At 46.0% G+C, this 25225-nt stretch overlaps 6 protein-coding genes across 9 annotated transcripts; 4 read left to right on the top strand and 2 right to left on the bottom strand.

Moving 5' to 3' along the window:
- Window positions 1-4521: 4521 nt before the first annotated feature.
- On the top strand, window positions 4522-7156 carry LOC128265360 (basic proline-rich protein). 3 transcript variants are annotated; one of them, XM_053001316.1, is made up of 3 exons: window positions 4522-4666; window positions 4780-5563; window positions 5791-7156. In XM_053001316.1, the coding sequence occupies exons 2-3, from the start codon at window positions 4828-4830 to the stop codon at window positions 6471-6473; spliced, it is 1419 nt and encodes a 472-aa protein (XP_052857276.1). In that variant the 5' UTR covers window positions 4522-4666; window positions 4780-4827; the 3' UTR covers window positions 6474-7156. The 3 variants fall into 3 exon arrangements, with proteins under 3 accessions (XP_052857276.1, XP_052857277.1, XP_052857278.1); XM_053001317.1 differs by having other exon boundaries at window positions 4524-4662; XM_053001318.1 differs by having other exon boundaries at window positions 4597-4658.
- Window positions 7157-8129: 973 nt separating this feature from the next.
- On the bottom strand, window positions 8130-11157 carry LOC128265361 (60S ribosomal protein L22). The gene is made up of 3 exons (XM_053001319.1): window positions 11055-11157; window positions 10215-10859; window positions 8130-8574 (listed from the first exon to the last, which is right to left on the bottom strand). The coding sequence occupies exons 1-3, from the start codon at window positions 11064-11066 to the stop codon at window positions 8308-8310; spliced, it is 924 nt and encodes a 307-aa protein (XP_052857279.1). The 5' UTR covers window positions 11067-11157; the 3' UTR covers window positions 8130-8307.
- A 688-nt stretch (window positions 11158-11845) lies between these two features.
- LOC128265365 (eukaryotic translation initiation factor 3 subunit G-1) lies at window positions 11846-13014 on the top strand. The gene is made up of 2 exons (XM_053001323.1): window positions 11846-11985; window positions 12051-13014. Exon 2 carries the CDS (start codon window positions 12051-12053, stop codon window positions 12858-12860), a length of 810 nt encoding a protein of 269 aa, XP_052857283.1. The 5' UTR covers window positions 11846-11985; the 3' UTR covers window positions 12861-13014.
- Window positions 13015-13497: 483 nt separating this feature from the next.
- On the top strand, window positions 13498-16107 carry LOC128265364 (histone-lysine N-methyltransferase SMYD3). The gene is made up of 5 exons (XM_053001322.1): window positions 13498-13956; window positions 14026-14267; window positions 14339-14472; window positions 15154-15616; window positions 15690-16107. Exons 1-5 carry the CDS (start codon window positions 13511-13513, stop codon window positions 16058-16060), a joined length of 1656 nt encoding a protein of 551 aa, XP_052857282.1. The 5' UTR covers window positions 13498-13510; the 3' UTR covers window positions 16061-16107.
- Window positions 16108-16178: 71 nt separating this feature from the next.
- Window positions 16179-18724, bottom strand: LOC128265368 (centromere/kinetochore protein zw10). Its single transcript, XM_053001328.1, has 2 exons — window positions 17274-18724; window positions 16179-17211 (listed from the first exon to the last, which is right to left on the bottom strand). The coding sequence occupies exons 1-2, from the start codon at window positions 18606-18608 to the stop codon at window positions 16396-16398; spliced, it is 2151 nt and encodes a 716-aa protein (XP_052857288.1). The 5' UTR covers window positions 18609-18724; the 3' UTR covers window positions 16179-16395.
- A 161-nt stretch (window positions 18725-18885) lies between these two features.
- Window positions 18886-25182, top strand: LOC128265367 (chromosome-associated kinesin KIF4). Of its 2 annotated transcripts, XM_053001326.1 has the most exons (7): window positions 18886-19060; window positions 19939-20136; window positions 20217-20896; window positions 20964-21115; window positions 21466-23744; window positions 23832-24460; window positions 24521-25182. In XM_053001326.1, the coding sequence occupies exons 3-7, from the start codon at window positions 20217-20219 to the stop codon at window positions 24564-24566; spliced, it is 3786 nt and encodes a 1261-aa protein (XP_052857286.1). In that variant the 5' UTR covers window positions 18886-19060; window positions 19939-20136; the 3' UTR covers window positions 24567-25182. The 2 variants fall into 2 exon arrangements, with proteins under 2 accessions (XP_052857286.1, XP_052857287.1); XM_053001327.1 differs by lacking the exon at window positions 18886-19060 and having other exon boundaries at window positions 19825-20136.
- Window positions 25183-25225: the final 43 nt, after the last annotated feature.

Here is a 25225-nt window from a genome sequence, read left to right as displayed (position 1 = left end):
CGCCAGCCTTACAAAACAGTCACTCTTATGGCTATACGTTTAATTTTGGCCAAGTTACAACAAAAGGACAGTTTAAGATTTTGTTATTTTGACAAGTCTCCAAAACCTCAAAAAAATACTTTAAAAATCAGTTTTTTTTATCAAAACGCTGAGAAGTAATGGCCAATTGATGGAATGACATACCTCGGTGAATTCGTCATTAAATTCCCAATCGAATGGCGTTCTCAGATAAAATTTTTTTCATATTTTCAAATTTTCAAAAAATGATGACCCCCACCCTTATAAAAAATCCAAAAATTGGTCTAAATTAAATTTTTTCAAAAATTTTTTTTTTTTTAAATCGGTTTTTTCATTAAAACTAAATTTATTTATCTAAACCGAATGTGGATGGGTTGTATAGGTCGCCAGCCTTACAAAACAGTCACTCTTATGGCTATACGTTCAATTTTGGCCAAGTTACAACAAAAGGACAGTTTAAGATTTTGTTATTTTGACAAGTCTCCAAAACCTCAAAAAAAAACTTCAAAAATCTGTTTTTTTTATCAAAACGCTGAGAAGTAATGGCCAATTGATGGAATGACATACCTCGGTGAATTCGTCATTAAAATCCCAATCGAATGGCGTTCTCAGTTAAAATTTTTTTCATATTTTCAAATTTTCAAAAAAATGATGACCCCCACCACCCTTATAAAAAATTCAAAAATTTGGTTAAATTACATTTTTTCAAAAAATTTATTTTTAAAATCGGTTTTTGCATCAAAACTAAATTTATTTATCTAAACCGAATGTGGATGGGTAGTATAGGTCGCCAGCTTTACAAAACAGTCACTCTTATGGCTATACGTTCAATTTTGGCCAAGTTACAACAAAAGGACAGTTTAAGATTTTGTTATTTTGACAAGTCTCCAAAACCTCAAAAAAATACTTCAAAAATCTGTTTTTTTTATCAAAACGCTGAGAAGTAATGGCCAATTGATGGAATGACATACCTCGGTGAATTCGTCATTAAAATCCCAATCGAATGGCGTTCTCAGTTAAAATTTTTTTCATATTTTCAAATTTTCAAAAAAATGATGACCCCCACCCTTATCAAAAATTCAAAAATTGGGTTAAATTACATTTTTTCAAAAAATTTATTTTTAAAAATCGGTTTTTGCATCAAAACGAAATTTGTTTATCTAAACCGAATGTGGATGGGTAGTGTAGGTCGCCAGCTTTACAAAACAGTCACTCTTATGGCTATACGTCTAATTTTGGCCAAGTTACAACAAAAGGACTGTTTATGAATTTATTTTTTTGACAAGTCTCCAAAACCCCAAAAAAAACCTTTAAAAATCAGTTTTTCTATCAAAACGCTGAGAAGAAATGGCCAAAAGATGGAATGTCATACCTCGGTGAATTCGTCATTAAATTCCCAATCGAATGGCGTTCTCAGTTAAAATTTTTTTATATTTTCAAATTTTCAAAAAAATGATGACCCCCACCCTTATAAAAAATCCAAAAATTGGTCCAAATTACATTTTTTCAAAAAATTGATTTTTAAAATCAGTTTTTTCATCAAAACGAAATTTATTTATCTAAATCGAATGTGGATGGGTAGTATAGGTCGCCAGCTTTACAAAACAGTCACTCTTATGGCTATACGTCTAATTTTGGCCAAGTTACAACAAAAGGACTGTTTAGGAATTTGTTTTTTTGACAAGTCTCCAAAACCCCAAAAAAAACCTTTAAAAATCAGTTTTTCTATCAAAACGCTAAGAAGAAATGGCCAAAAGATGGAATGACATACCTCGGTGAATTCGTCATTGAAATCCCAATCGAATGGCGTTCTCAGTTAAAATTTTTTTCATTTTTTCAAATTTTCAAAAAAATGATGACCCCCACCCTTATAAAAAATCCAAAAATTGGTCTAAATTACATTTTTTTAAAAAATTTATTTTTTAAAATCGGTTTTTTCATCAAAACGAAATTTATTTATCTAAATCGAATGTGGATGGGTAGTATAGGTCGCCAGCTTTACAAAACAGTCACTCTTATGGCTATACGTCTAATTTTGGCCAAGTTACAACAAAAGGACAGTTTAAGATTTTGTTATTTTGACAAGTCTCCAAAACCTCAAAAAAAACCTTTAAAAATCAGTTTTTTTATCAAAACGCTGAGAAGTAATGGCCAAAAGATGGAATGACATACCTCGGTGAATTCGTCATTAAAATCCCAATCGAATGGCGTTCTCAGTTAAAATTTTTTTCATATTTTCAAATTTTCAAAAAAATGATGACCCCCACCCTTATAAAAAATCCAAAAATTGGTCTAAACTTAATTTTTTCCAAAAATATTTTTTTTTTAATCGGTTTTTTCATCAAAACGAAATTTATTTATCTAAACCGAATGTGGATGGGTTGTATAGGTCGCCAGCCTTACAAAACAGTCACTCTTATGGCTATACGTTCAATTTTGGCCAAGTTACAACAAAAGGACAGTTTAAGATTTTGTTATTTTGACAAGTCTCCAAAACCTCAAAAAAATACTTTAAAAATCAGTTTTTTTATCAAAACGCTGAGAAGTAATGGCCAAAAGATGGAATGACATACCTCGGTGAATTCGTCATTAAATTCCCAATCGAATGGCGTTCTCAGTTAAAATTTTTTTCATATTTTAAAATTTTCAAAAAAATGATGACCCCCACCCTTATAAAAAATCCAAAAATTGGTCCAAATTACATTTTTTCAAAAAATTTATTTTTTAAAATCGGTTTTTTCATCAAAACGAAATTTATTTATCTAAATCGAATGTGGATGGGTAGTATAGGTCGCCAGCTTTACAAAACAGTCACTCTTATGGCTATACGTCTAATTTTGGCCAAGTTACAACAAAAGGACTGTTTAAGAATTTGTTTTTTTGACAAGTCTCCAAAACCTCAAAAAAAAACTTTAAAAATCTGTTTTTTTTATCAAAACGCTGAGAAGTAATGGCCAATTGATGGAATGACATACCTCGGTGAATTCGTCATTAAATTCCCAATCGAATGGCGTTCTCAGATAAAATTTTTTTCATATTTTCAAATTTTCAAAAAAATGATGACCCCCACCCTTATAAAAAATCCAAAAATTGGTCTAAATTAAATTTTTAAAAAAATTTTTTTTTTTTTAAATCGGTTTTTTTATTAAAACTAAATTTATTTATCTAAACCGAATGTGGATGGGTTGTATAGGTCGCCTGCCTTACAAAACAGTCACTCTTATGGCTATACGTTTAATTTTGGCCAAGTTACAACAAAAGGACAGTTTAAGATTTTGTTATTTTGACAAGTCTCCAAAACCTCAAAAAAATACTTTAAAAATCAGTTTTTTTTATCAAAACGCTGAGAAGTAATGGCCAATTGATGGAATGACATACCTCGGTGAATTCGTCATTAAATTCCCAATCGAATGGCGTTCTCAGATAAAATTTTTTTCATATTTTCAAATTTTCAAAAAAATGATGACCCCCACCCTTATAAAAAATCCAAAAATTGGTCTAAATTAAATTTTTTCAAAAATTTTTTTTTTTTTTAAATCGGTTTTTTCATTAAAACTAAATTTATTTATCTAAACCGAATGTGGATGGGTTGTATAGGTCGCCAGCCTTACAAAACAGTCACTCTTATGGCTATACGTTCAATTTTGGCCAAGTTACAACAAAAGGACAGTTTAAGATTTTGTTATTTTGACAAGTCTCCAAAACCTCAAAAAAAAAATTCAAAAATCTGTTTTTTTTATCAAAACGCTGAGAAGTAATGGCCAATTGATGGAATGACATACCTCGGTGAATTCGTCATTAAAATCCCAATCGAATGGCGTTCTCAGTTAAAATTTTTTTCATATTTTCAAATTTTCAAAAAAATGATGACCCCCACCCACCCTTATAAAAAATTCAAAAATTTGGTTAAATTACATTTTTTCAAAAAATTGATTTTTAAAATCGGTTTTTGCATCAAAACTAAATTTATTTATCTAAACCGAATGTGGATGGGTAGTATAGGTCGCCAGCTTTACAAAACAGTCACTCTTATGGCTATACGTCTAATTTTGGCCAAATTACAACAAAAGGAGAGTTTAGGAATTTGTTATTTTGACAAGTCTCCAAAACCTCAAAAAAAAAACTTTAAAAATCAGTTTTTTTATCAAAACGCTGAGAAGTAATGGCCAAAAGATGGAATGACACACCTCGATGAATTCGTCATTAAATTCCCAATTGAATGGCGTTCTCAGTTTTTTTCATATTTTGATGATGTAGCCCTTATTAAAAATGCAAAAACTGGTAAAAAAAATCAAGTTTTCAAAAAATCGATTTATAGAAATCGGTTTCTGCATAACTAAAAAAAAATTGATGGCTGTGTGTCGCATATCAGCCGACATATCCAGTGCTTTTCAAGCGACACCTAGCGTTGATATTCGGAACCTGCGAATTATGAATGTATTTTACACGGCTATTAATGTTTTCCACCCAAACAGCTGCTGGTTGTTGCACCTGCTATGATGTTTGTATTCCGGAAGACACCTCGCCTGGTCACACTGGCAAAAGTGAAATCATTTAATTTTTATAACGATTAAAAAGCGTCAAATCGTGTTTCGCGGACAACGAACGGTCGACGCAAGAACGCAGCAACAAAAACGAGAGTCAGTAGGTAGCATCGCTTCCGAAAACGGGTTTTTGTAATTAGCATTCCCATCAGTTCGCCGATTTACGCTTGACGTTTGCCGTTTTTTTTACTGTTTTTTTTTTTATGTTATTTTATAGAGCCTCGTCGCCGAGAGAAGTACCAATCCGAATCCGAATCCGGATCACATGATGGCCTCCAGTGGTGGCCATTTCGCCTTCGTGGCCTGGGCCGTATTGGCACTGCTGCTGACGCACAGCGGCGATGTTGTGGATGCACGGCGTAACCAAGGCAACAACCAGCGCAAGACCTCCTCATCCAGCTCCTCCTCGAACTATGGCCATGTGACGCAGCCCAGCTACAACACCAATGGCCATGCCGCCGGCAATTCGCATGCGGATGTGGCCAAACTGAGCTACCCCAACTACAACTCGCAGCCCAATCGTCCGATGACCGCTGCCGCCGGCTCCCCAGGCGCTCCGGGATCTGCCCCCCAGCCGGGATGGAATGTCCCGCAGGGTCCGCCGCCCGCCTACTCTGCCTCCAATCCGGCCGGCGGGGCTCGACCCAATATGCATGAACCGCCGCCAGCCTACCATGCCCCCAACTATGGAGCAGCTCCGCCCAGCTATGGTGCGGCCACCGGATCGAATGTCCATCAGCCGCAGTACTCGGGTGTCCCGGCTGGAGCCACCTACTACCCGGCCGGAGGACACGGAGGTGTCGGCGGCTATCCCTCGAACATACCCGCTGGAGCCACATACTATCCATCCGCCGGACATGTGCCCATGGGCGGTGGCTATCACCCGGCTGCTGCTGCACCGCCTCCGGGTGCCACCTACTACCAGGCGGGATCTGCCCTGCCACCCGGAGCCACCTACTACTCTGCGCCGCCCCAGCAATCCTCCTCTGGCCTGGGCTTCGGTGAGTACTTGAATATGTATAAGCAAATCAAAGTGGGATTCTCTTTTATCTGGAAAATGATTAAAAGAGTACTTATTTCTCTTGCCACCTAATTAGGCATTACTTGCTTCCAATCCCAAGTTGCTGACTCATGTTACCCTTAAATATTAACACAACGCCCGCCCAAGTTTGGTGCTATTTTAAGCCACACACCTGTTTCTCCACTTAAAAGTTTAATTCCTTCACAGGCACTGGTCTGCTCGCTGGTGGATTGGGCGGTGCTCTGCTGGGCCATGCCCTCACGCCCTCCGGGGGCAGCTCCTCCTCGCAGCCGGTGGCGGCAGCAGCTCCAGCTGGTGGCCAGGATCGCATCATCATTATCAACAACGGCGTGCCGGTGAATGCCAGCGATGGCACCACTGTGATCAATGCGGCTGGCGTGGCTGCTGCTCCGGGAGCAGTTCCTCCAGCACCAATGCCACCTTCCAACGTGACCCAAGATGCCCAGCAGCCAGCTCCAGCTGCACCCATGGCTCCCCTCAACCCAGAGGCCTCCAACATGACCGCACCGGATGCTGCTGCTCCACCACCAGCCGGCGGCATCATTTGTGTGCCCACCAAGGTGAACGAAACGGATCCAACTGACAGCAGCAAGATGGTGGAGGTGGAGAAGATCGCCTGCTACCCGGCACCGCCGCCACCAGCTGCTCCGGCTGGCGAGGGACCCGCCCCCCTGGCGCCCATGGCCCCCGTTCAGCCGGGATCGCAGCAGGTGCAGCTGGCCCCGGATGTGGCCGCTCCAGTCCAGGCGTCCGTCAAGGCCAACACCAGTGGTGCAGGAGCTCGTTCCTTGGCAGGATTGACCTTCCAGACCGGCCTGCTCATCATGCTCATGTGCGGAGCCCTGGCCAAGCGCATTGCCGGCTTCTAAGGGGCTCGCTTCTGGAACGTTCCAATTGCAAGCTGCACTTGTGTGCCATGTGTGCACTTGCCCCCTCGATTAAGCAAACCGAACCAAACCAAACCAAACCCAACCCAATCCAATCCAACCCTACCACTACCTGTACCTAATGTACCTACTGTACCTTCCTACCCAGCTTTTGTGGCCTTGGCGCGCACGGTCTGTTTGCGCTGCTGCCCAAGATCGATAATTCCAGGCGCTAATTGGACGAAAATTGTTAATTTATGGCGTACCATCTCCGATTACAGTATTCGTGGATAAACAAGTCGCGGGTTCCCAGTTTAGAATTCCCCTTCAAAAGTCCCCCGTTTTTTTCCAACTCAGCCTTCAATTGTGATGATTGCGATGGGCATGGGCATGGGAATGGGACACCCCATAACCATCCCGTTGTGCTCGAAAACAAAGCAAAAACATTCGAATATCTCAGTATACATATATAACCCTAGATATAACCACCTTACTCAAAAGCAAAAGCCCTTGAAGAAAGACAAAATGAATGTAAGTGTATATTTTTCTAGAATTGTTAGCGTAATCGTAATTGTTGCTTGTTTTATTTTTGTATTTTTGTTTGTTTTGTTGTAAGCAAACGTATTTGTTGCACTCCTCAATTGTTGAATAAAATAAAAGCTTTCGCCTACACCCATAGCACTCGACACGTATTGGTTTCATTTCATCTGGCTCCGTGGGCAAGCCATTACTCATGCAAAAGCGGCCAAACTAAATACGGATTTGAGTAGTTAATGGTCGGGTCCGCTTGGCTTGCTTGACTTGCTTGTCCCAATGATGAGCCACAGCGATTGTCCGGACTATTTTGGTCCGCCTGTTTTCGTAACGACAAAATGGGCGTACTTTGTTCAGCCCGCTGAGTCCGAGTGGGTAAACAAAAAGGGTGACATGGCGCTGTCAGCAAGCGGACTACGGATGGTGGTACGGCAGCAAATATTTAAAGAGACATGATAAAAACCACAACAGAAAACAACAGCGTAGGGTAGCGTTTACTCTGATATCAGTGCGATCTTCCGGAAGATTCCTAAAGTTCGTCTAGCTGATGAAACAAAAGCTGAGCTATCCGAGTTACTGTTCCACTTGAACTATTATATTACCTGCATTTTGGTATGCAGTCAGTCTTCAATGAAACTATACCATCTGCTCATGAATTCCAGTTTTATACATTATTATATTATGCTGTTTATGCTTCCTTTCTAGTCAATGATATATAATATTTAGCATTTAAATTATTTGTTCACAATTCGAAATAGTTAATAGTAGTTAGTAAGAAACAACATTTAGTCAAAAAATAAGACGTATTATTTACCCCCTTGAAATGTGAGGTATCAGATAAACCAATAGATAGCATATAGATAGCATATATTACCCTCTTGAAGGGCATTAAAATACTTTCACCACTTTAGGCAACAACAAAACAAATGCAAACCATCACGAGTTAAAGAGAGATACACATATAATATCATTATTAAGCTCTTTTAGCGAGCAAAAAAAGCACAATAGCGACTAGCGAACATCTCGATAAATCAAAGCTTTTGCAACGATAATTAACCTGCCTCATTAATCAATTTAGGAAATTGCAACACATTTACATACAACTAATTAAAAACCACAAAGATCTTACGGTTCTCACACAAATAATTTATTGCGGCGAACCCAAAGGGATTTTTTTTCCATGAGTTCACACCTCTTTCTGCTAGCTTATAAAAACACGCCCCCGTTCGAGGACGTGAGATGTACATTAAAACGAAATGTAAACCTTGTGTTTCTGCTGTGTGGAATTGGTAATGGATCATCTTTACTCGGCATCGTCGTCCTCGTCGTCGTTGGAGCTGATCCTGAAGTAGCGCAGCTCGTACGAGTCCTTCTCGTTGGCCACCACACGGATCCAATCGCGCAGGCTGTTCTTCTTCAGGTACTTCTTGGTCAAGTACTTGAGGTAGGCCTTGGAGAAGTGCACGTCGGAGCTGACATGCAGCTTCAGCTTGGAGCGCTCGAAGGTGACGTTGTTGCCCAGATTGTTCACCTTGCCGTTGACCTTGAGGCGGGCCTTCACGTACTTCTCCTGCGGGCGGAATAGGAACACAGGGATTCTCGGGTTAGTTCTGCTTGAAGTGGTGCAATGATCGGTCTGCGTCAAGACACATCGGTTAGTCGGAGTGAATGGATGTCTCTGTCTTTGTTAAGGCCAAGAGTCGATTGTGTAGAACAGAAGGCCCAAATAAAGAAGAGTGACCAATTTTTTGCTATGCCACTGAGTACACTGCCATCAGAGCGACGCATTAAGCTCACTCTCTGACGGCAAATCGGCGTGGCCTGTAATTTATAGATTTATAGATCCAGTTGATGAATGGCCAACGATGGCGATTGGGAACCACCAGGTGGGCGCTTGTATGCCAAAGGCATAGTAATTGCCTCTTAAATATGATTAAATACATGGGGGGGGGGGGGGGGGGGGGGGGGGGGGGGGGGGGGGGGGGGGGGGGGGGGGGGGGGGGGGGGGGGGGATGGCATCATCAAGTAAGTACCCAGTATCCTGGTGATTCCCATTCCCCATTTGTGAATGAAGCTTAAGATGGTAGTTACCTGATCCTCTGGACGGGGGCGACGTTTCAATCAATTTAGCGCCCTGCTAAGCAGCGCGTTTAGCGCACTCGGTTTGCCCACTAGTGGGTTCTTCTATAGTTAATGGTTTATTTAGGCGGATTTTATTGGATAGTCGAAGGCTAAACAAACACCTAACACTAGAGTTGGGAAAACCTGCAGTGCCACGAAAGAGCGGACACCGTGAGCAGGGCGCACTATGAATTTTGGCCTGAGGCGCCACGGCTGTGGACGCACTCAACCCAGGGCCCACCACGTGGCGGTACACATAGCACGGCTTGACGCTGTTCACAGACGGTTGCACCACTGGCCAGTGCCAGGTCACTGGCGGTCAGTGGCTACCCCGTTGTGCAGTGCCCAGAGCCCCTTGACAATTAGCGCGTTCGGGAGGCGCTGCGGATGAACACGTGTGCCGGATGAAAGGCAGCGAAATATGCGATTCGGAACAGACATACAGACATACATACATATACATACATATATTTAGTTGTTATATTTATATGCTAATACGCTACGATCATGATCTACAGTTAGGGCTGTTCCAGAAGTTGTTAACCGCCGGCGACACGGGTTAAGTCCGCCAGCAGTTTATCGCCAAATGGAGAGGCTTCACTGTAACCACAACTTTTTATCCAGAGCCCCTGGTTAACTTGGAGGGCAATGGAAAGCTTGGTGCGGTAAACTGATACTGATTTTGGAGGCTCTATGCCGGTTTTTGCTTTCAGGAATTTGCAGGCTTTTAAGGTTATGAAGAAGTCAGTCAGTCTCTAGTGATCTGAAATCTGAAACTTGGCTGTCTAAAAGTATGCAATGTTCTATATATATATATCTTACAGCGTAAAATTTATAATTTGCAATAGATTTTCTTCAGAAGATCGTTTTTGATTACGAGTTAAAATTTGTCAGCTAACTACTTTAACTAATATAAATGGTTTGTTTGTAATTAGTTAAAAGCTTACTTTTAGACAACATTGTGATAGATTTAGAGTCTTTAGAGATGAATCTCTGCTCGGAACACCTCGAAGCAAAAACCGAATATGCCCTGATTTTGGGAGGTGCTTTTTACTTGGTTCCATGGTGGAATCCCGCCCAGCTACTTACGAAGTCGGCCACATCCATGATGCTGTCCTCAGCAATGTTGGTGCAGTCGATGGTGAAGCGCAGCGAGACCTTCTTCTTCTTCTGTCCCTTGCCGCGGAGCACGTTCTTCTTGACCACCTTGCTGGGAGCGGGAGCAGCGCTCTTGGCCTTGGGCTTGGCAGCGGGCTTGGCGGCGGCTGGAGCAGCTGCAGCCGGAGCAGCAGCAGCGGCAGCAGCGACCGGAGCAGCAGCAGCAGCAGCAGCCTTGGCGGGAGCAGCCTTCTTGGCCGGAGGAGCGGCAGCCGGGGTGGAAGCGGCCTTCTTGGCTGGAGCAGCCTTTCCGGCAGCCGGAGCGGCAGCCTTGGCGGCCTCCTTCTTGGGTGCGGCGGCGGCGGCGGCAGCAGGAGCCTTCTTTCCGGCATCCTTGGCGGCGGCAGGCTTGGCAGCGGCAGCGGGCTTGGCTGCTGCTGGTTTGGCAGCAGCGGCGGCGGCCGCCTTGGCCACCTCGGGCGCCTTCTTCACATTCTTGGCCGCGGCGGCGGCGGGCTTGGCGGCCTCAGCCTTCGGCTTCTCCACCTTGCCCTTGGCGGCGGCGGCTGCGGGAGCAGCCTTCTTCTCGGCCGGCTTGGCAGCAGCGGCCTTGGTATCACCCTTGTTGGTCTTGGCCTGTTTGGGACATGGCGGTTATGGGGCAACACCGAAAAAAATAAATCAGAAAAAAAAGCACACACATTAATTAGCTGGTCACTGAGGATTACGGGTTATTATTCACTCCTTGTCACTGGCCACGGGCATTACACAACTACGAGCACGGAGCCCACTTTGACCAGGGAATCGGGAGCTTTTGGGCGGAGCACTTACGGTTGGAGCCATCTTGTCAGTCGAAAACCACGAGGAAAAAGAACAGAAAGCGGATGCGATGGCAAGAAGAAGAGATGGACAGAGTGGCCAGATCGGGGGCACTGTGAAAATACCACAATATGGGGAATAATATGGTCAGACATATTTATGGGTTTGAAACGCCGCTGAAAATAATCTCAAATTTTGTAATTAAAACTAAAATTATTATTTTAAAAGTTTGAATGTAAAACATTTAGCTTGTATCTTGCTAGCCCATGGTTAATAATACATAAAAAATAGGAAAACGAAGGTGTTACTTAAAAAGATTTAAAAAGGGATTTCCCATTCTCGGTTTTGAAAAATAAATTTGTTTTTTTTTATCCTAAGATATTAGATTAACGCCTGAGCCGACGCCAAAAAAACTCAGTTTAATAAATTCAAAGGTAAAATTAAACGTGTTCTTGTTTCCCAAAACATACAAAATTGTTTTTAAAAACTATGTATATATTCAAAACTAAAAGCCAACTGGTTTTGAGAAATTTCCGACAATGCCGAACATTTCCTTTGACTTTTATAAAATTCAGCGATAGGGATTACCCTAAACATTTCGTATATGTAAAGAAAATATAAAACAAATATTTATTATAAGGGTGAAAAAATATTAAAAAAAAAAAAATTACATGGTGTTTTGTATTTATTAAATTTAATGAAAAAGCTTAAGACGATAACAGTGGGGGTGCAATGAAGCTGTCATCGAAGGCAGCTCTGCTCTTTCGATACCCCGTTATCGAATGTTGGGGTCCACTACTTCGGAAGCTCTTCATCCCTGAAACATCGATCAAACAATCGATAGGGCTATCGATAGTTCTTTTCGTGTTGCTGCTTCCAATCGCAACGAAACTCGTGGCGAAATTTGCTAACAATTCGCTGACAATTCGCAGTGCAAAACAAAGTGAGTGTGCTAAACGCAACCCCCATTGCAGCCCCACTAACCACGTACCAAACGAACCTTTTCAGATGCCGGGCGTTGAAACGATCAAATCCTCCTGGGCGGATGAGGTGGAGCTCGACTACGGCGGACTGCCCCCGACCACGGAAACGGTGGAGAACGGACACAAGTACGTGACCGAGTACAAGTACAACAAGGACGACAAGAAGTCCAAGGTGGTGCGCACGTACAAGATCTCCAAGCAGGTGGTCCCGAAAACGGTGGCCAAGCGCCGCACCTGGACAAAGTTCGGCGAGTCGAAGAACGACAAGCCCGGCCCCAACTCGCAGACGACCATGGTGTCCGAGGAGATCATCATGCAGTTCCTCAACTCCAAGGAGGACGAGAAGGCCAACGATCCGCTGCTGGATCCCACCAAGAACATTGCCAAGTGCCGCATCTGCAACGGTGAGCATTGGTCGGTCAACTGTCCGTACAAGGGCACGGCGATGGACACCAATATGATGGAGAAGAAGGCCACCGCCGCCGCAGCGGCCGCCGTGGATGCCCCCAAGTCCGGAAAGTATGTGCCGCCGTTCCTGAAGGACAGCCAGAAGGGCGGATTGGGAATGCGCGGGCGCGACGATACGGCCGCCATCCGGATCTCCAATCTGTCGGAGTCGATGACCGAGGCGGATCTGGAGGAGCTGGTCAAGAAGATCGGGCCGCAGAGCAAGATGTATTTGGCGCGCGACAAGAACACCGGCCTGTGCAAGGGATTCGCCTACGTGCACTTCAAGCAGCGCAAGGATGCGGCCGCCGCCATCGAGATCCTCAACGGGCACGGCTACGACCATCTGATCCTCAGTGTGGAGTGGTCCAAGCCTCAGAACAATTAGTTAGTCCCCGTCGCTCTCGTTCCCGTTCCCAATGCCCGCGTTTACTGCTTATAGGAGTTCGTACGGACCGATCACACAACATGTCCCTATGCTATATAAGTTTGCTATACAAATAAATCGTAAAAACTGCCCCCAGGGGCTCCGATAAAAAGAATTTGCTATTGATGTATAGGAAGGATTTTGTATCGGGTGGTGTCCCTATTCCTTAAAATTAAGAGTCATAACACCAAAAATCAAAAATTATAAAAATAGGATGAGTTTTATATATAAATAAATAATAACCCTTTCTGTTTAGGTGCTGGCAATATAGCTATCTCCCTCATTTTAAATGATACAGTGGTGTCTTTTACTATTATAAAAGATATTAATTTATTAAACTGTTTACAAAAATAGGGCAGTTGTGCTAAACAATGAATCATAAATAATCAAATGAGAACAGTAATGTATAGATTAGTGAAATCTCAGCAAAAGATTAAATAAAGCATATTACAAAATTCTACGAACTGCAATTATTAATTTGTCATAAACTTAATATAATTAATTTTTCTAGTAAATATTTACTTTGGGTGCATTTTAAATGACATTGAAAAAAATAATTTATTGAAATACCCATACTCCGTTTACGATATTCAGTGTCCACTGTAGGGAGCATGACCCCCTTGACGATCTGGCAACGCCAACGCGTGCATACGAAAAACCAAAAAAACTGTTGTTGCTTTTGTGTGTTTGCCAGCGATTTGCGTAAATTGTGTTTGTTTTTGTGGCTAAAAATAGGACTCAGATGCCGCAAAATATTCAAAAAGCATTCGAAAAGCAGAAACAATATTTTTGATCTTCAGGTGTGCGCTCATTTTCAGTCGCCAGTGAGACGGGCCCCCAGGCGAAAGTCAAAGAAGGTGTTTTTTTGCTCCGGCGAAATGGAAAAATATGGATCCACTGCCAGTTCATCCAAATCCATATGCCCATTGAAATCCAAAACGATAAAGAATGCAGCTCCGCAAATCAAAAGGGGTCAGCGGATTCTCACGGAGAAGCCCTTTGCCTTCGTCCTGAAGTCGCAGTATCGCCTGGAGCGCTGTGATAATTGCCTTGAGGCGTAAGTTTGGCCAAGTGGCTCCTCCGACTCCCATCTCTAATCCTTCTTCCCATTCCCATTCCCATGCAGGACCAAGGTGCTCAAGTGCTCCAACTGCCGCTACGTGTCCTACTGCAATCGCTCCTGCCAAATGCAAGCTTGGGCCCAGCACAAGCACGAGTGTCCCTTCCTGAAGAAGGTGCATCCCAGAATCGTGCCAGATGCTGCCCGGATGCTCTGCCGCTTGATCCTGCGCCTGGAGCACGGCGGAGATCTAATCCGGGGCTATTACACCGAGCACGGCTCCCGCAAATTCCGCGATCTCATGTCCCGTGAGTGTGCAGCGTGCAGTATGCGATTCTCTCATCAAATCCTTGCTAATCTCTGTATAAACACCCAACAGATTACGCCGAAATTAAGAACGATCCGATGAGACTGGAACACCTGGATTCCCTGCACGCCGTCCTCACGGACATGATGGCCGACAGTCCCAGCACGGTGCCAAACAAGACGGAACTGATGAGCATCTACGGTCGCGTAAGTGGACAGACACCTGTGCCAGAAACCAGGAGCGGATTGGGGGCGCAAATTTAGGCTGTATCTGGTCAAGTTTTAATCTTCCTGCTAAGATTAGCATTTACATATTTTCCAGAGGTACATAACACTTTTAAAACTTTTATATTCTTACATAAACCTTATATATAACAGTCATAAGTGATGTCCAACCTACTTCTATTTTATCTTACAATTTGAATATGCCATATTGCATATTTTTGATTTGATCCAACTTATTTAATCTTTCTTCAAAGCATTAATATTTAATTTTCTATAAACCTGATATTGAAGAGAAATAAGTGATAAGCAATTTGTATTTACCCATTTCTAGTTAACAATTTAAGTTATTCATATGTTATTTATTAAGACTATTAAGATATATATTTATATAAAGCTAGCTAAAGGTTTAAAACTAAAAGGTTTAAAAGTAACTAAGACAATTAGCACCAATGGCAAAATTACCTATTTTAGATTTGGGCTCCCCTTAAAAAGCAATTTCGCTCCTGGTCGACCAAATTAGATAGCGATCGATGATCATCGCCTGGCGCTCTGCCAGCCAATTGATCATCTAGGAAGGGCTACGGTTCACATTCCCCGGCACACAGATATGTATGCGGGTGGTCATGCACATGCTCATGCTCTTTCTTTGCCCTCCTCCTGCAGCTCATCACCAATGGCTTTAATATCTTGGACGCCGAGATGAACTCCATTGCCACGGCCATATATTTGGGCGTCTCGATAACGGACCACAGCTGCCAGCCGAATGCGGTGGCCACCTTCGAGGGCAACGAGCTGCACGTCCATGCAATCGAGGACATGGAGTGCCTGGACTGGTCCAAGATCTTCATCAGCTACATCGATCTGCTCAATACGCCGGAACAGAGGCGTCTGGACCTCAAGGAGCACTACTATTTCCTCTGCGTGTGCAGCAAGTGCACGGATGCCAAAGAGTCGAAGGAAATGCTGGCCGCCCTGTGTCCCAACCGCAACTGCGGCGTGGGCATCAATGTGGAGCGCACAAACTGTCCGCGTTGCGACGCAGGGATTAGTCCCAAGCTGAGGAACGCCTTCAACGAGGCGATGGCCCTGACACAGCACAATCTGGAGAGCATGAAGGACGTGGCCTGTGAGTAACTTGGATAGATAGATAGATAAAACATATATTAAGACATCTCTCGTTATTCCTCAATTCCTGCCAGATTTGGATGTGTGCAAGGTATGCCTGGATAAGCAGACCGGCGTGCTCCATCCCTTGAACGTGTGGTATGTAAAGACCCTGGACTCGGCCTTTGAAGCTGCCATCGAAGTGGGAAAGTGGACGGATGCCCTGGATTACGGGCAACGCTTGTTGCCGGGCTTCCGGAAATACCACGGCCCCTGGAATCCGCTTCTCGGCCTGCTCCACATGAAGCTGGGCAAGATCCAGCTGTACGAGGGCCACGTCAAGGAGGCTCTGCACCATTTGGACGAGGCCCAGCGCATCCTCACCGTCACCCATGGTCGCGATCATAGACTGCTCACTGAGCAGCTGTACCTACTACTCCTCCAAGCCCGACATGAGGCGAACTAATGGAGGAGATTTTGTTATTATAATTAAATTAAATAAATCTTAAAATTTTCCAAAAATATAGTTTTGATTTCACATTCCGATTTGAAATATATTTTTCAATGTGTGTTTATAATATAGTATTAATAATAATAATCTTTAAAAGTGATATTTAATCAATTCACATTCACATTTTGTAAGCAAAATAAGTTGACACCTGACATCACCACTCCTCCTTCGCAAAATAATCGTAATAATAATAATCTACAAAAGTGATATTTCATCAATTCCAATTCCATTTTGGTTCCTCACATCACTACTATTTTTTCGCCAAAAACCCATCCATTCTAGTGGGAAGCTTAAACAATTTGGGTCATGGCCTTAGCCCGACGATCCGTGTCCTGGAAGAGCGCCCGGATTAGGTGCCGGATCTCGTCCGACTTGTAGCTGGCAGTCAGCGGACCAGCGCCGTCGCACCACAGCTCCGTGATCTCCTTGAGCGAGGCGTTCATCATGGCCTTCAGCTGCTGCAGTTTCAGCCAGCTGAAGACCTGGACCACTTCGTTCGGCTCGCGGAAGAGGGTGGGCGCCCGCTGCAGCACCACGTCGATAAGGTCGCTCAGCTCGCAGGCCATCGTGGCGGAAATGTCGCGCAGCGTGAGCACGCGGCGGATCAGCTCGGCGACAAAGGTGTTGATCAGCTCGCAGAAGGTGGCATTGTACACCGTCTCCGGGAGCACATTGGCCCACACGTTCTTCAGCAGCTCCAGCTGGCGGAGGCACTGGCGCACCAGCTTTAGCGGATTGGAGCCCAGCGTGTGCGGGCTCTCGAACTCGAAGCCCTGCATGATATCCATCAAAATGGAGGCCTGGTAGTTGACCTGCACGCGGAAGTGCTGTTGGCCGGTGACCTGTAGCGTTTTGGCCAGCGCCGCCATACTTTCGATGCGCTTGTCGGCATGCTGGGCCACCCAGTGGGTCATGTACAAGCAATTGTTGTGGAACAGCACCGCCTGCTGTGGAATACTGTCGAGCAGCTTGCGGTGCACCTTGGGCACTTCATTGATATAGGTGTGCAGCATGACGGACACGATGCCGGCCAGAGGATCGGCTCCGTCCTCGCCCTGTTTTTCGGTGGGTTGGCGCACGACGCGGTCCATCAGTTTGACGAAGTCCTAAATTTTGAAATGAGTTGGGCATTAGGAAACTGAAAGTTGGGGGCATTACTTTTGCCTACCTGTGCACTCTTGGAGATCATGCAGCGTGGAAAGAGGAAGGGATCGCTCGCCACTTCGGTGGATAGGTTGTTGGGCGCCACCAGCACCATGTCCTGCAGATCCCGCTGGATGATCTCGCGCGCCGTTTCCAGAACCCGACTAAACAGTCGGTTGCGGTAGTAGGTCTCGTACTGCTCGACGAACTGGCCCAGTGCGCGATCCTGCTCGGGATTGATGAGGAACGAGTCCGCCAGCAGCTGCTCGAACTGAGTCACATCTTCGCACAGCGTTGAGGACTGATACTCCTCCATGGTCTCGGGCACGGCTGGTTTTAGGCACTCATCCACCAGTAGCTGCAGCATCTTGTCCTTGACATGATCGCCAATGATGCTGAACACATGCTTCTCGCGGGACACACTACTGTTGATGCCGGCCAGCGTTTGCAGCAGCAGTCGAAAGTGATCCAAGACCTGTTTGTAGTTAGGGCGCAGCTGGGCAGAGCTGGGCTCTTTGGTGGCGTACGAGAGCGATAGCCGGACGTGGGAGCCACCGTCCACATCTTCGCTGTACTCGGCCATCACCGGCCGAAGGATCAGCGGCTCGATGCAGTTGTCCATCAGGAATTCGCAGAGGCGCGCGGGATTGTAGTGCTCCTGGAAGAGGGCCTGCACGATGTCCTGCAGCTGCGCCTGATCCCGGCTCACCTGTAGCGTGACGCAGCGCGATGTGGGGAATGATTTGCACTGCAGCTGCACCAGCCGATCGAAGCGCTCTTGGAGGCTCTGCTCCAGCAGGTAGGCCTGACAATGGTACTTCACCTTGCATGTCTCGTAGCAATCGAGAGTATTGAAGATGCGTCGCACCTCGGGCGTGGCCACCGACGAGTCGTCGCCGTAGATGAACTCCCACAAACGACCCACCAGGTCCAGGGTAACCAGGAAATCCTTGGTAGTCTTGGCCTCCTCCACGCACCGGAACAAATCGTCGATCTTGAGCACATGCTCGCTGACTCTCAGGCCCAACAGGATCTCCCGCAGCTGCCTGCCGCTGTCCGCCAACTTGGCATTCGCCTCGTCCAAGGCGCCCAAGCCCTCGGAGCCCACCGTCTCCAGAAGATCGTGGATTTCCCGGGTCAGGGAGGCCGACTCCTCCAGGTAAGTGTCCGGCGAGGTGTGGTTGGGCATGAACTCCACGTAGTTATCATCGATGTGCTTGCGGGCGCGCACCTGGAAGCGGTTCACCCGCGTCAGCACTTTCAAAATGGCCGATTGGGTGGCCTCCACGCTGCCGCATCCGTTACCATTGCCGTCAAACGCCTCCTCCAGCACCTTGATGCGCGGCGCCACTTTCTCCATGTCCTGCAGCCTGTTCCTTCTTTCTTTTTGCCTCTAAATTTAAATCAACTAAAATCGCAACTTGTTTGCGGCTGTGGCGATTGATCAAAAATGCGATAACGCCGCAGAGCTGTGAGCCTAGTTATCGATAGCTTTATAGCGATGCCCACTCAAAAAGGCTAGCGGTAAAAAGCTAGATTTCGCTTTCTTGACTAAAAGACGCTGTTTTGACAAACCTTAAAAAACCAAACGGCAAACACTTTTTAAAGATGTGGTTTCGAATCACAACACCTGGGAAATATTTGTCAAAGGTTTGATTGTTAAACATCGTTGAGTTCGTCATAAAATTTTCAATCAACACACATTCACAGTGAACAATTTTTCAGTTTTTTACATTTTGGCAAAAATTGGTAACAAAATCAAGTTTTCAAAAAATCGATTTTCAGAAATCAATTTTTGCATCAATATAAAACGTACGTATCTAAACCGATTGTGTATGGGTAGTAAAGGTCGCCAGCTTTACAAAACGGTCACTGTTATGGCTATACGTCTAATTTTGGCCAAGTTACAACAAAAGGACTCTTACGGATTTTGCTTTTTTGACAAGTCTCCAAAACCCCAAAAAAAACTTAAAAAATCAGTTTTTCTATCAAAGCGCTGATAAGTAATGGCCAAAGGATAGAATGTCATACCTCGGTGAATTCGTCATTAAATTCCCAATCAAATGGCGTCCACAGTTAAAATTTGTTTCATTTTTTCAAATTTTCGAAAAAATGATGATGTCCCCTTATCAGAAATGCAAAATTTGGTCAAAAAATCCAGTTTTCAAGAAATCGATTTTTAGAAATCAATTTTTGCATCAAAACAAAACGTATGTATCTAAACCTATTGTGAGTGGGTAGTAAAGGTCGCCAGCTTTACAAAACAGTCACTGTTATGGCTATACGTCTAATTTTGGCCAAATTACAACAATAGGACTCTTAAGGATTTTGTTTTTTTGACAACAAAATCAAATTTCACTTTTATTGTATTATGTTTAATTATTGTTTGCAATTGAATAATAAGTTCAAAAAGATTTTAAAACGAAGCAAAGTCAAACAAAGAAGTTGCTTGGCTCTTAGACATTTTTAAACAAATAGTTGGCTTGGTTTACTTTCTCTTATTACCACTGAAAAAACATTTGAATATTATGAGTTTTATTATTATTTTATCCAAAAACAAAAATAATACAAATTAGAAAATTGAAACTAGAAAAGTAGCGATAAGCAAGACACTAAGCCAAATCACCTGGCCCCCAATTCGATAACTGCAACCAATCGATAACTCCGCCATTTTTTGAAAATACCGACAGCAATGCATTCGTAGGATAGCCGCTAGCGTCGCTTTCCTTTAAGACGAGGCCCCTTAAAATCAAAATTGTTGAAAGTACCGCGCTCCGTTCGATCGCGACAATCTAGACCAGTCCAGTGTTTCCCAGTGGTGTCCTATTCCATCATTTTTGTCCCCCAAGCCACGGAATCACAACGAAAGCGGCTGATCTGGTGACAAGGTGAGTGACTGACGAAAATGGCGCCAAGCATTCTTGGCAGCACTCACAAGACGTAAGTTATCCTTTTATACCCCCACCAGATGTCCTTCGAGGATCCCAGTTCGGTGGCCGTGGCGTTGCGCGTGCGCCCGTTGGTGCAATCGGAGTTGGATCGCGGCTGCCGGATCGCGGTGGAGCGGTCGACGGATGGAGCACCTCAGGTCACGGTGAACCGGACTGAGTCGTACACATACAATCATGTCTTCGACAGCGGAGACTCCCAGAAGGATATCTTCGAATCCTGCGTTCAGGCCAAACTGAAGAAGTTTCTGAGCGGCTATAACGTGACGATCCTAGCCTATGGCCAAACGGGCTCCGGAAAAACGTATACCATGGGCACTGCCTTCAACGGAGTGCTGGACGATGATGTAGGCGTCATACCACGCGCCGTTCACAACATATTCCTTGCCATCGAGGAAATGCGGGAGCAATACCGCTTTGCGGTCACCTGCTCCTTTGTGGAGCTCTACCAGGAACAGTTCTATGACCTCTTTTCGACGCAAAAGCGCGAAAAGGCCACCGTGGACATCAGAGAGGTCAAGAACCGGGTGGTCATGCCGGGCCTCACCGAACTGGAGGTCAAGTCCGCCCAGGAGGTGACCGAACACCTGATGCGCGGCTCCGCCGGACGGGCTGTGGCCGCCACAGCCATGAATGAGACATCCTCGCGATCGCACGCCATCTTCACATTGACCCTGGAGGCCACCAAGCTGGATGGCAAGTATGTGGGGCGAATGCCATAATCGTGGGGATCCCTAATCACTCATGTTTCCCCGTTTCTGCGGCAGACAATCGGTCACCACATCCCGGTTCAACCTGGTGGATCTGGCTGGCTCGGAACGCTGCTCCAAGACCCTGGCCAGTGGCGATCGCTTCAAGGAGGGCGTCAATATCAACAAAGGCCTGCTGGCCTTGGGCAATGTGATCAATGCCTTGGGCTGTAAGTAATCACTATCCAGATACCGAGCTGAAAAGATTGTTTTTTTGATTTTTTTTTGAAAAGATGGTTTTAAAAATGCTCTCGAAACGACCTTTTGAGACAGAAGGCAAGATATATTTAAACCAATTTGGTTTAAACTCCTATCAGTTATGGTTTATAGTAGTATTTATCGTTTGGTTTTATTTTCCATTCCATTATTTGTACTCTTTATTTAATTATCATTGTAAGCTGATATTGTTTTTAGAACACGTTCTATTTTATTTTATTTTTTTTTTTTCATTTTTATTTTTATTGGTTTTTGGATAACTATTTTAATGCAACATTTTACTAATTCTCGATACCCATTTCAGCTAACCAGGCCGCTGGCTACATACCCTATCGCCAGTCCAAGCTGACGCGCCTGCTGCAGGACTCCCTTGGCGGAAACTCCATCACCCTGATGATCGCCTGCGTCAGTCCGGCGGACTACAATGTGGCCGAGACGCTGAGCACCCTGCGCTACGCGGATCGGGCCCTGCAAATCAAGAACAAGCCAGTGGTCAATGTGGATCCGCATGCGGCAGAGGTCAATAGGCTGAAGGACATCATTCAGAAGCTGCGTGTGGAACTTTTGGGGGGCGGCAAGATGACCAGCTCCATATCCAGTGCAGTTGGAGACGCCGGCCTGGGGCCACTTCCCACCGATGAGTCGTTTACTGGCTCCATGGCCAGTGCTGCGGAGAATAAACGCCTCAGGGAGCAAGTGCGCAGCCAGAAGGATCAGATTAAGAAACTGCAGCAGGAGCTCCACCACACATTGGTCGATCTCACCGAGAAGGAGATGCGTGCCCACATCGTCGAGCAGGCTCACGATAAAATCCGCAGCCAAGTGCTGCAGCTGAAGGGCAAACTGGATCCGCAGCAGGACGCAGTCGGAGATGCGGATGGCCAGCATCAACTGCGGGAGATCAGCCAACTGATAGAGCTGGTGGACAACGAGTTCCAGCGCACCCAGGCAGAACTGGAGTCCCAGGGCCAGGAGACAATCCACCAGCAGCAGCTCACTGCCGACAGTGGCCACTCGCATTCCGAAAGGGACGAGAACGGCGGCCCCACCAGTGGCGGCGATGAAGTCAACGAAATGCTGCAATCCCACTCAGAGGAGTTCACTAACAAGCAGCTGAACTTCGCTGGCGAACTGCGCAGCATCAACCGCCAGCTGAATATCAAACAGGAGCTGCACGAGCGCATCACTCGCAACTACAGCCAGCTGGAGGACGGGAACGAGGATGCCAAGCTGCGTGAGTGCAACCAGAAGATCGATGACCTGGAGGCAGAGCGGCGTAACCTCATGGACCAACTGCGCAACATGAAGAGCAAGGAGACCTCGGCAAAAATTGCCGAGGAGCGACGCAAGCGTTTGCAGCAGTTGGAGCAAGAGATCTCCGATTTGCGCCGCAAGCTGCTCACCCAGGCCAACATGCTCAAGATGCGGGAAAAGGAGCGCGAGAAGATCCAGAATCTGAGCGGCGAGATCCGGGCCATGAAGGAGTCTAAGGTGAAACTGATACGGGCAATGCGTGGCGAGTCCGAGAAGTTCCGCCAATGGAAGATGCTGCGCGAAAAGGAGCTCACCCAGCTGAAGAGTAAGGACCGCAAGATGCAGTCGGAGATTGTGCGCCAGCAGACGCTGCACACCAAGCAGCGGCAGGTATTGAAGCGCAAGTGCGATGAGGCCTTGGCGGCCAACAAGCGCCTGAAGGAGGCCCTCGAACGGCAGGCCTCGGCGCAGGCCCAGCGGCACAAGTACGCCAAGGATCATGGAGGCTCTGGCTCTGGCTCCACCGCTGCCCACTCGATGAAGACCGACAGCTGGGTGGACCGCGAGGTGGAGATCATACTCTCACTGATCGATGCGGAGCACAGTTTGGAGCAACTGATGGAGGACCGGGCGGTGATCAACAATCACTATCAAATGATGCAGCAGGAGAGGCCCAACGATCCGGCCGAGGCCCAGGCGCAGGCCCGCCTGCTGGCCAATCTCGAGGAGGAGCTCGAGATGCGCAACGCCCAAATTGCCGATCTGCAGCAGAAGGTCTGCCCCACCGATCTGGATAGTCGCATTCGCTCCGTGGCCGAGGGAGTCCAAAGCATTGGCGAGTCCCGGCTCGTTAACAAGCAGCTGCTCAAGACCTTGGTGCAGCAGCGACGCCAGCAGGTGCTTGGCCGCACCGCCTTGAATGAGCAGCGTTCGCAGCTGCTGGAGGCCCAGGAGCAGCAGTTGGCTGCCAGCACACGTCTCCGTTTGGCCCAAGCCGAGCACGAGGAGCAAATGCTGGCCCTACAGCGCGCCTACGAGGAGAAGGTGGCCGTTCTGATTAGGACGGCCAACCAGAGATCAGCCGAATGCCAGCCACCAGCGGCGGTGGAGCAGCAACGCCAGCAGATCCTCGAAGAACTGCTTAGCAGCCGAGAGGCACTGCAGCAGGAGCTGGACACGCTTAAAGCCAATACCAAGTCGAAGGCCAGGGTACCGAAAGTTGAACCCCAGGATGCCGACGAAAGTGTAATGCTGGTGGAGGACAACGAACTAAGCATTCTCGACAGCGATAGCGATCCCGAGTGGAAGCCCCTAACGTCCAAATACAAGGTGGGTATGGTTTGGTCAGGCCTCTCCTCCAATAAATTATTTAAAACTTGCACTAATTAATATTTATGTTACTTGACATCACGACAGACACGCCAGACGACCTCCAACCGCAATCTGTCGCAGCAGCCCCAGGCGACGATGCCCAGAGATGACCAGGATGCCAGTGCCACGTCGGCCGGCAATGCATCCACCCAATCGCTGAACTCCACACAGGTCTCGGAGGAGGGCAAACGCGGCAGGGGCTGCAAGTGTCGCACCAGGTGCAACTCCAGGCGATGCGGCTGTTTCGTGGGCAGCATTGTATGCGCCGAGGGCTGCGTCTGCAAGGGGCGCTGCCACAATCCAATCAATCTCGGGCAACAGCCGCCGCCGGAAAACGCCAAGGGTGACGATAGCCACTCATTAATGGCTATGGAAATCAAGGAGAACGACGAGGAGGACGTTGTGATGGCCGACAATGCTGAGGATGAGCCCGACAATGCTGAGGATGAGCCCGACAATGCTGAGGATGAGCCCGACATTGCTGAGGGTGAGCCCGACGAGAAGGCGGCCAAGGAGAACGTGGTTGCGTTCTCCACGCCCGATATGCTCAGCCAGGCGGTGGACTCGCCACAGCAATCGCTGCTCGATCAGAAGAATCAATCCACGCCGCTCGCCAGTGGGAACGGCGGAGTGGTTGTGGGAGAGGAGGACTTTGATGGGCCCAAGTTAACAAGGTGGGCTAGAATTCTTTATATTGTATGCTCGCAATGCAAGTATTTGTCTTCGATTTACAGAATGTCGGGATTAGCGTTTGCCACGCCCAGACGGAAGTTCTTTTGATATGGCAAGGAAGCGAAATGCAAGCATCACTCATCTGGATGTGGATGGGCAGAACTGGGAAACGCAAGTGGACCGGCAGCAGGATGGAATCCCCATATAGCTAGATTAGAGTCATTTTTATCATATGTTATTGTTTAGCAAATGCTCATCTACCAGAGCTGCCAGAGTCCACCATCCAACCAAGACTGTATTTCTTGTACATGTTTTATAGTAATTAACAATATAGCAGCATCCAATAATCTGCACCACTTCATTTTTGGGTGATCTAAATGGATTTTCGACTGCAGCGCGCTGGTAACTTTGCAGAATCCCATCCATTCAGTTAGAAATCGTCGCATAATTTTTACCTATTTATTTAAGCCAAGCTGTTGGTCCTATATATAATTTTTTGTTTTGTAAGAAGTACGTTAGAATTCTGCTCTTCTCATTAAAAGGCAAGTCTAGTAACATAACCTTCTAGTTTGTGTACTATTTTAGAAGAAAAAGGACTATACTTTGCAGCGTATGCACCATTACGAGAGAGATGGGTATATTAGGTATACAGAGATCTACCAAAATATATGTTTTGTATGCAGTGGAACTAATTCCTTGAGGATATATATTTTTTAAAGAATACAACAATTCTATTAGATCTTAGCATTAATAATCTTTGCCCGAAT

Source organism: Drosophila gunungcola, unplaced genomic scaffold (genome assembly GCF_025200985.1).
Source record: "Drosophila gunungcola strain Sukarami unplaced genomic scaffold, Dgunungcola_SK_2 000115F, whole genome shotgun sequence".
NCBI lineage: Eukaryota > Metazoa > Arthropoda > Insecta > Diptera > Drosophilidae > Drosophila > Drosophila gunungcola.
This window is presented reverse-complemented; position numbering and strand designations above follow the sequence as displayed.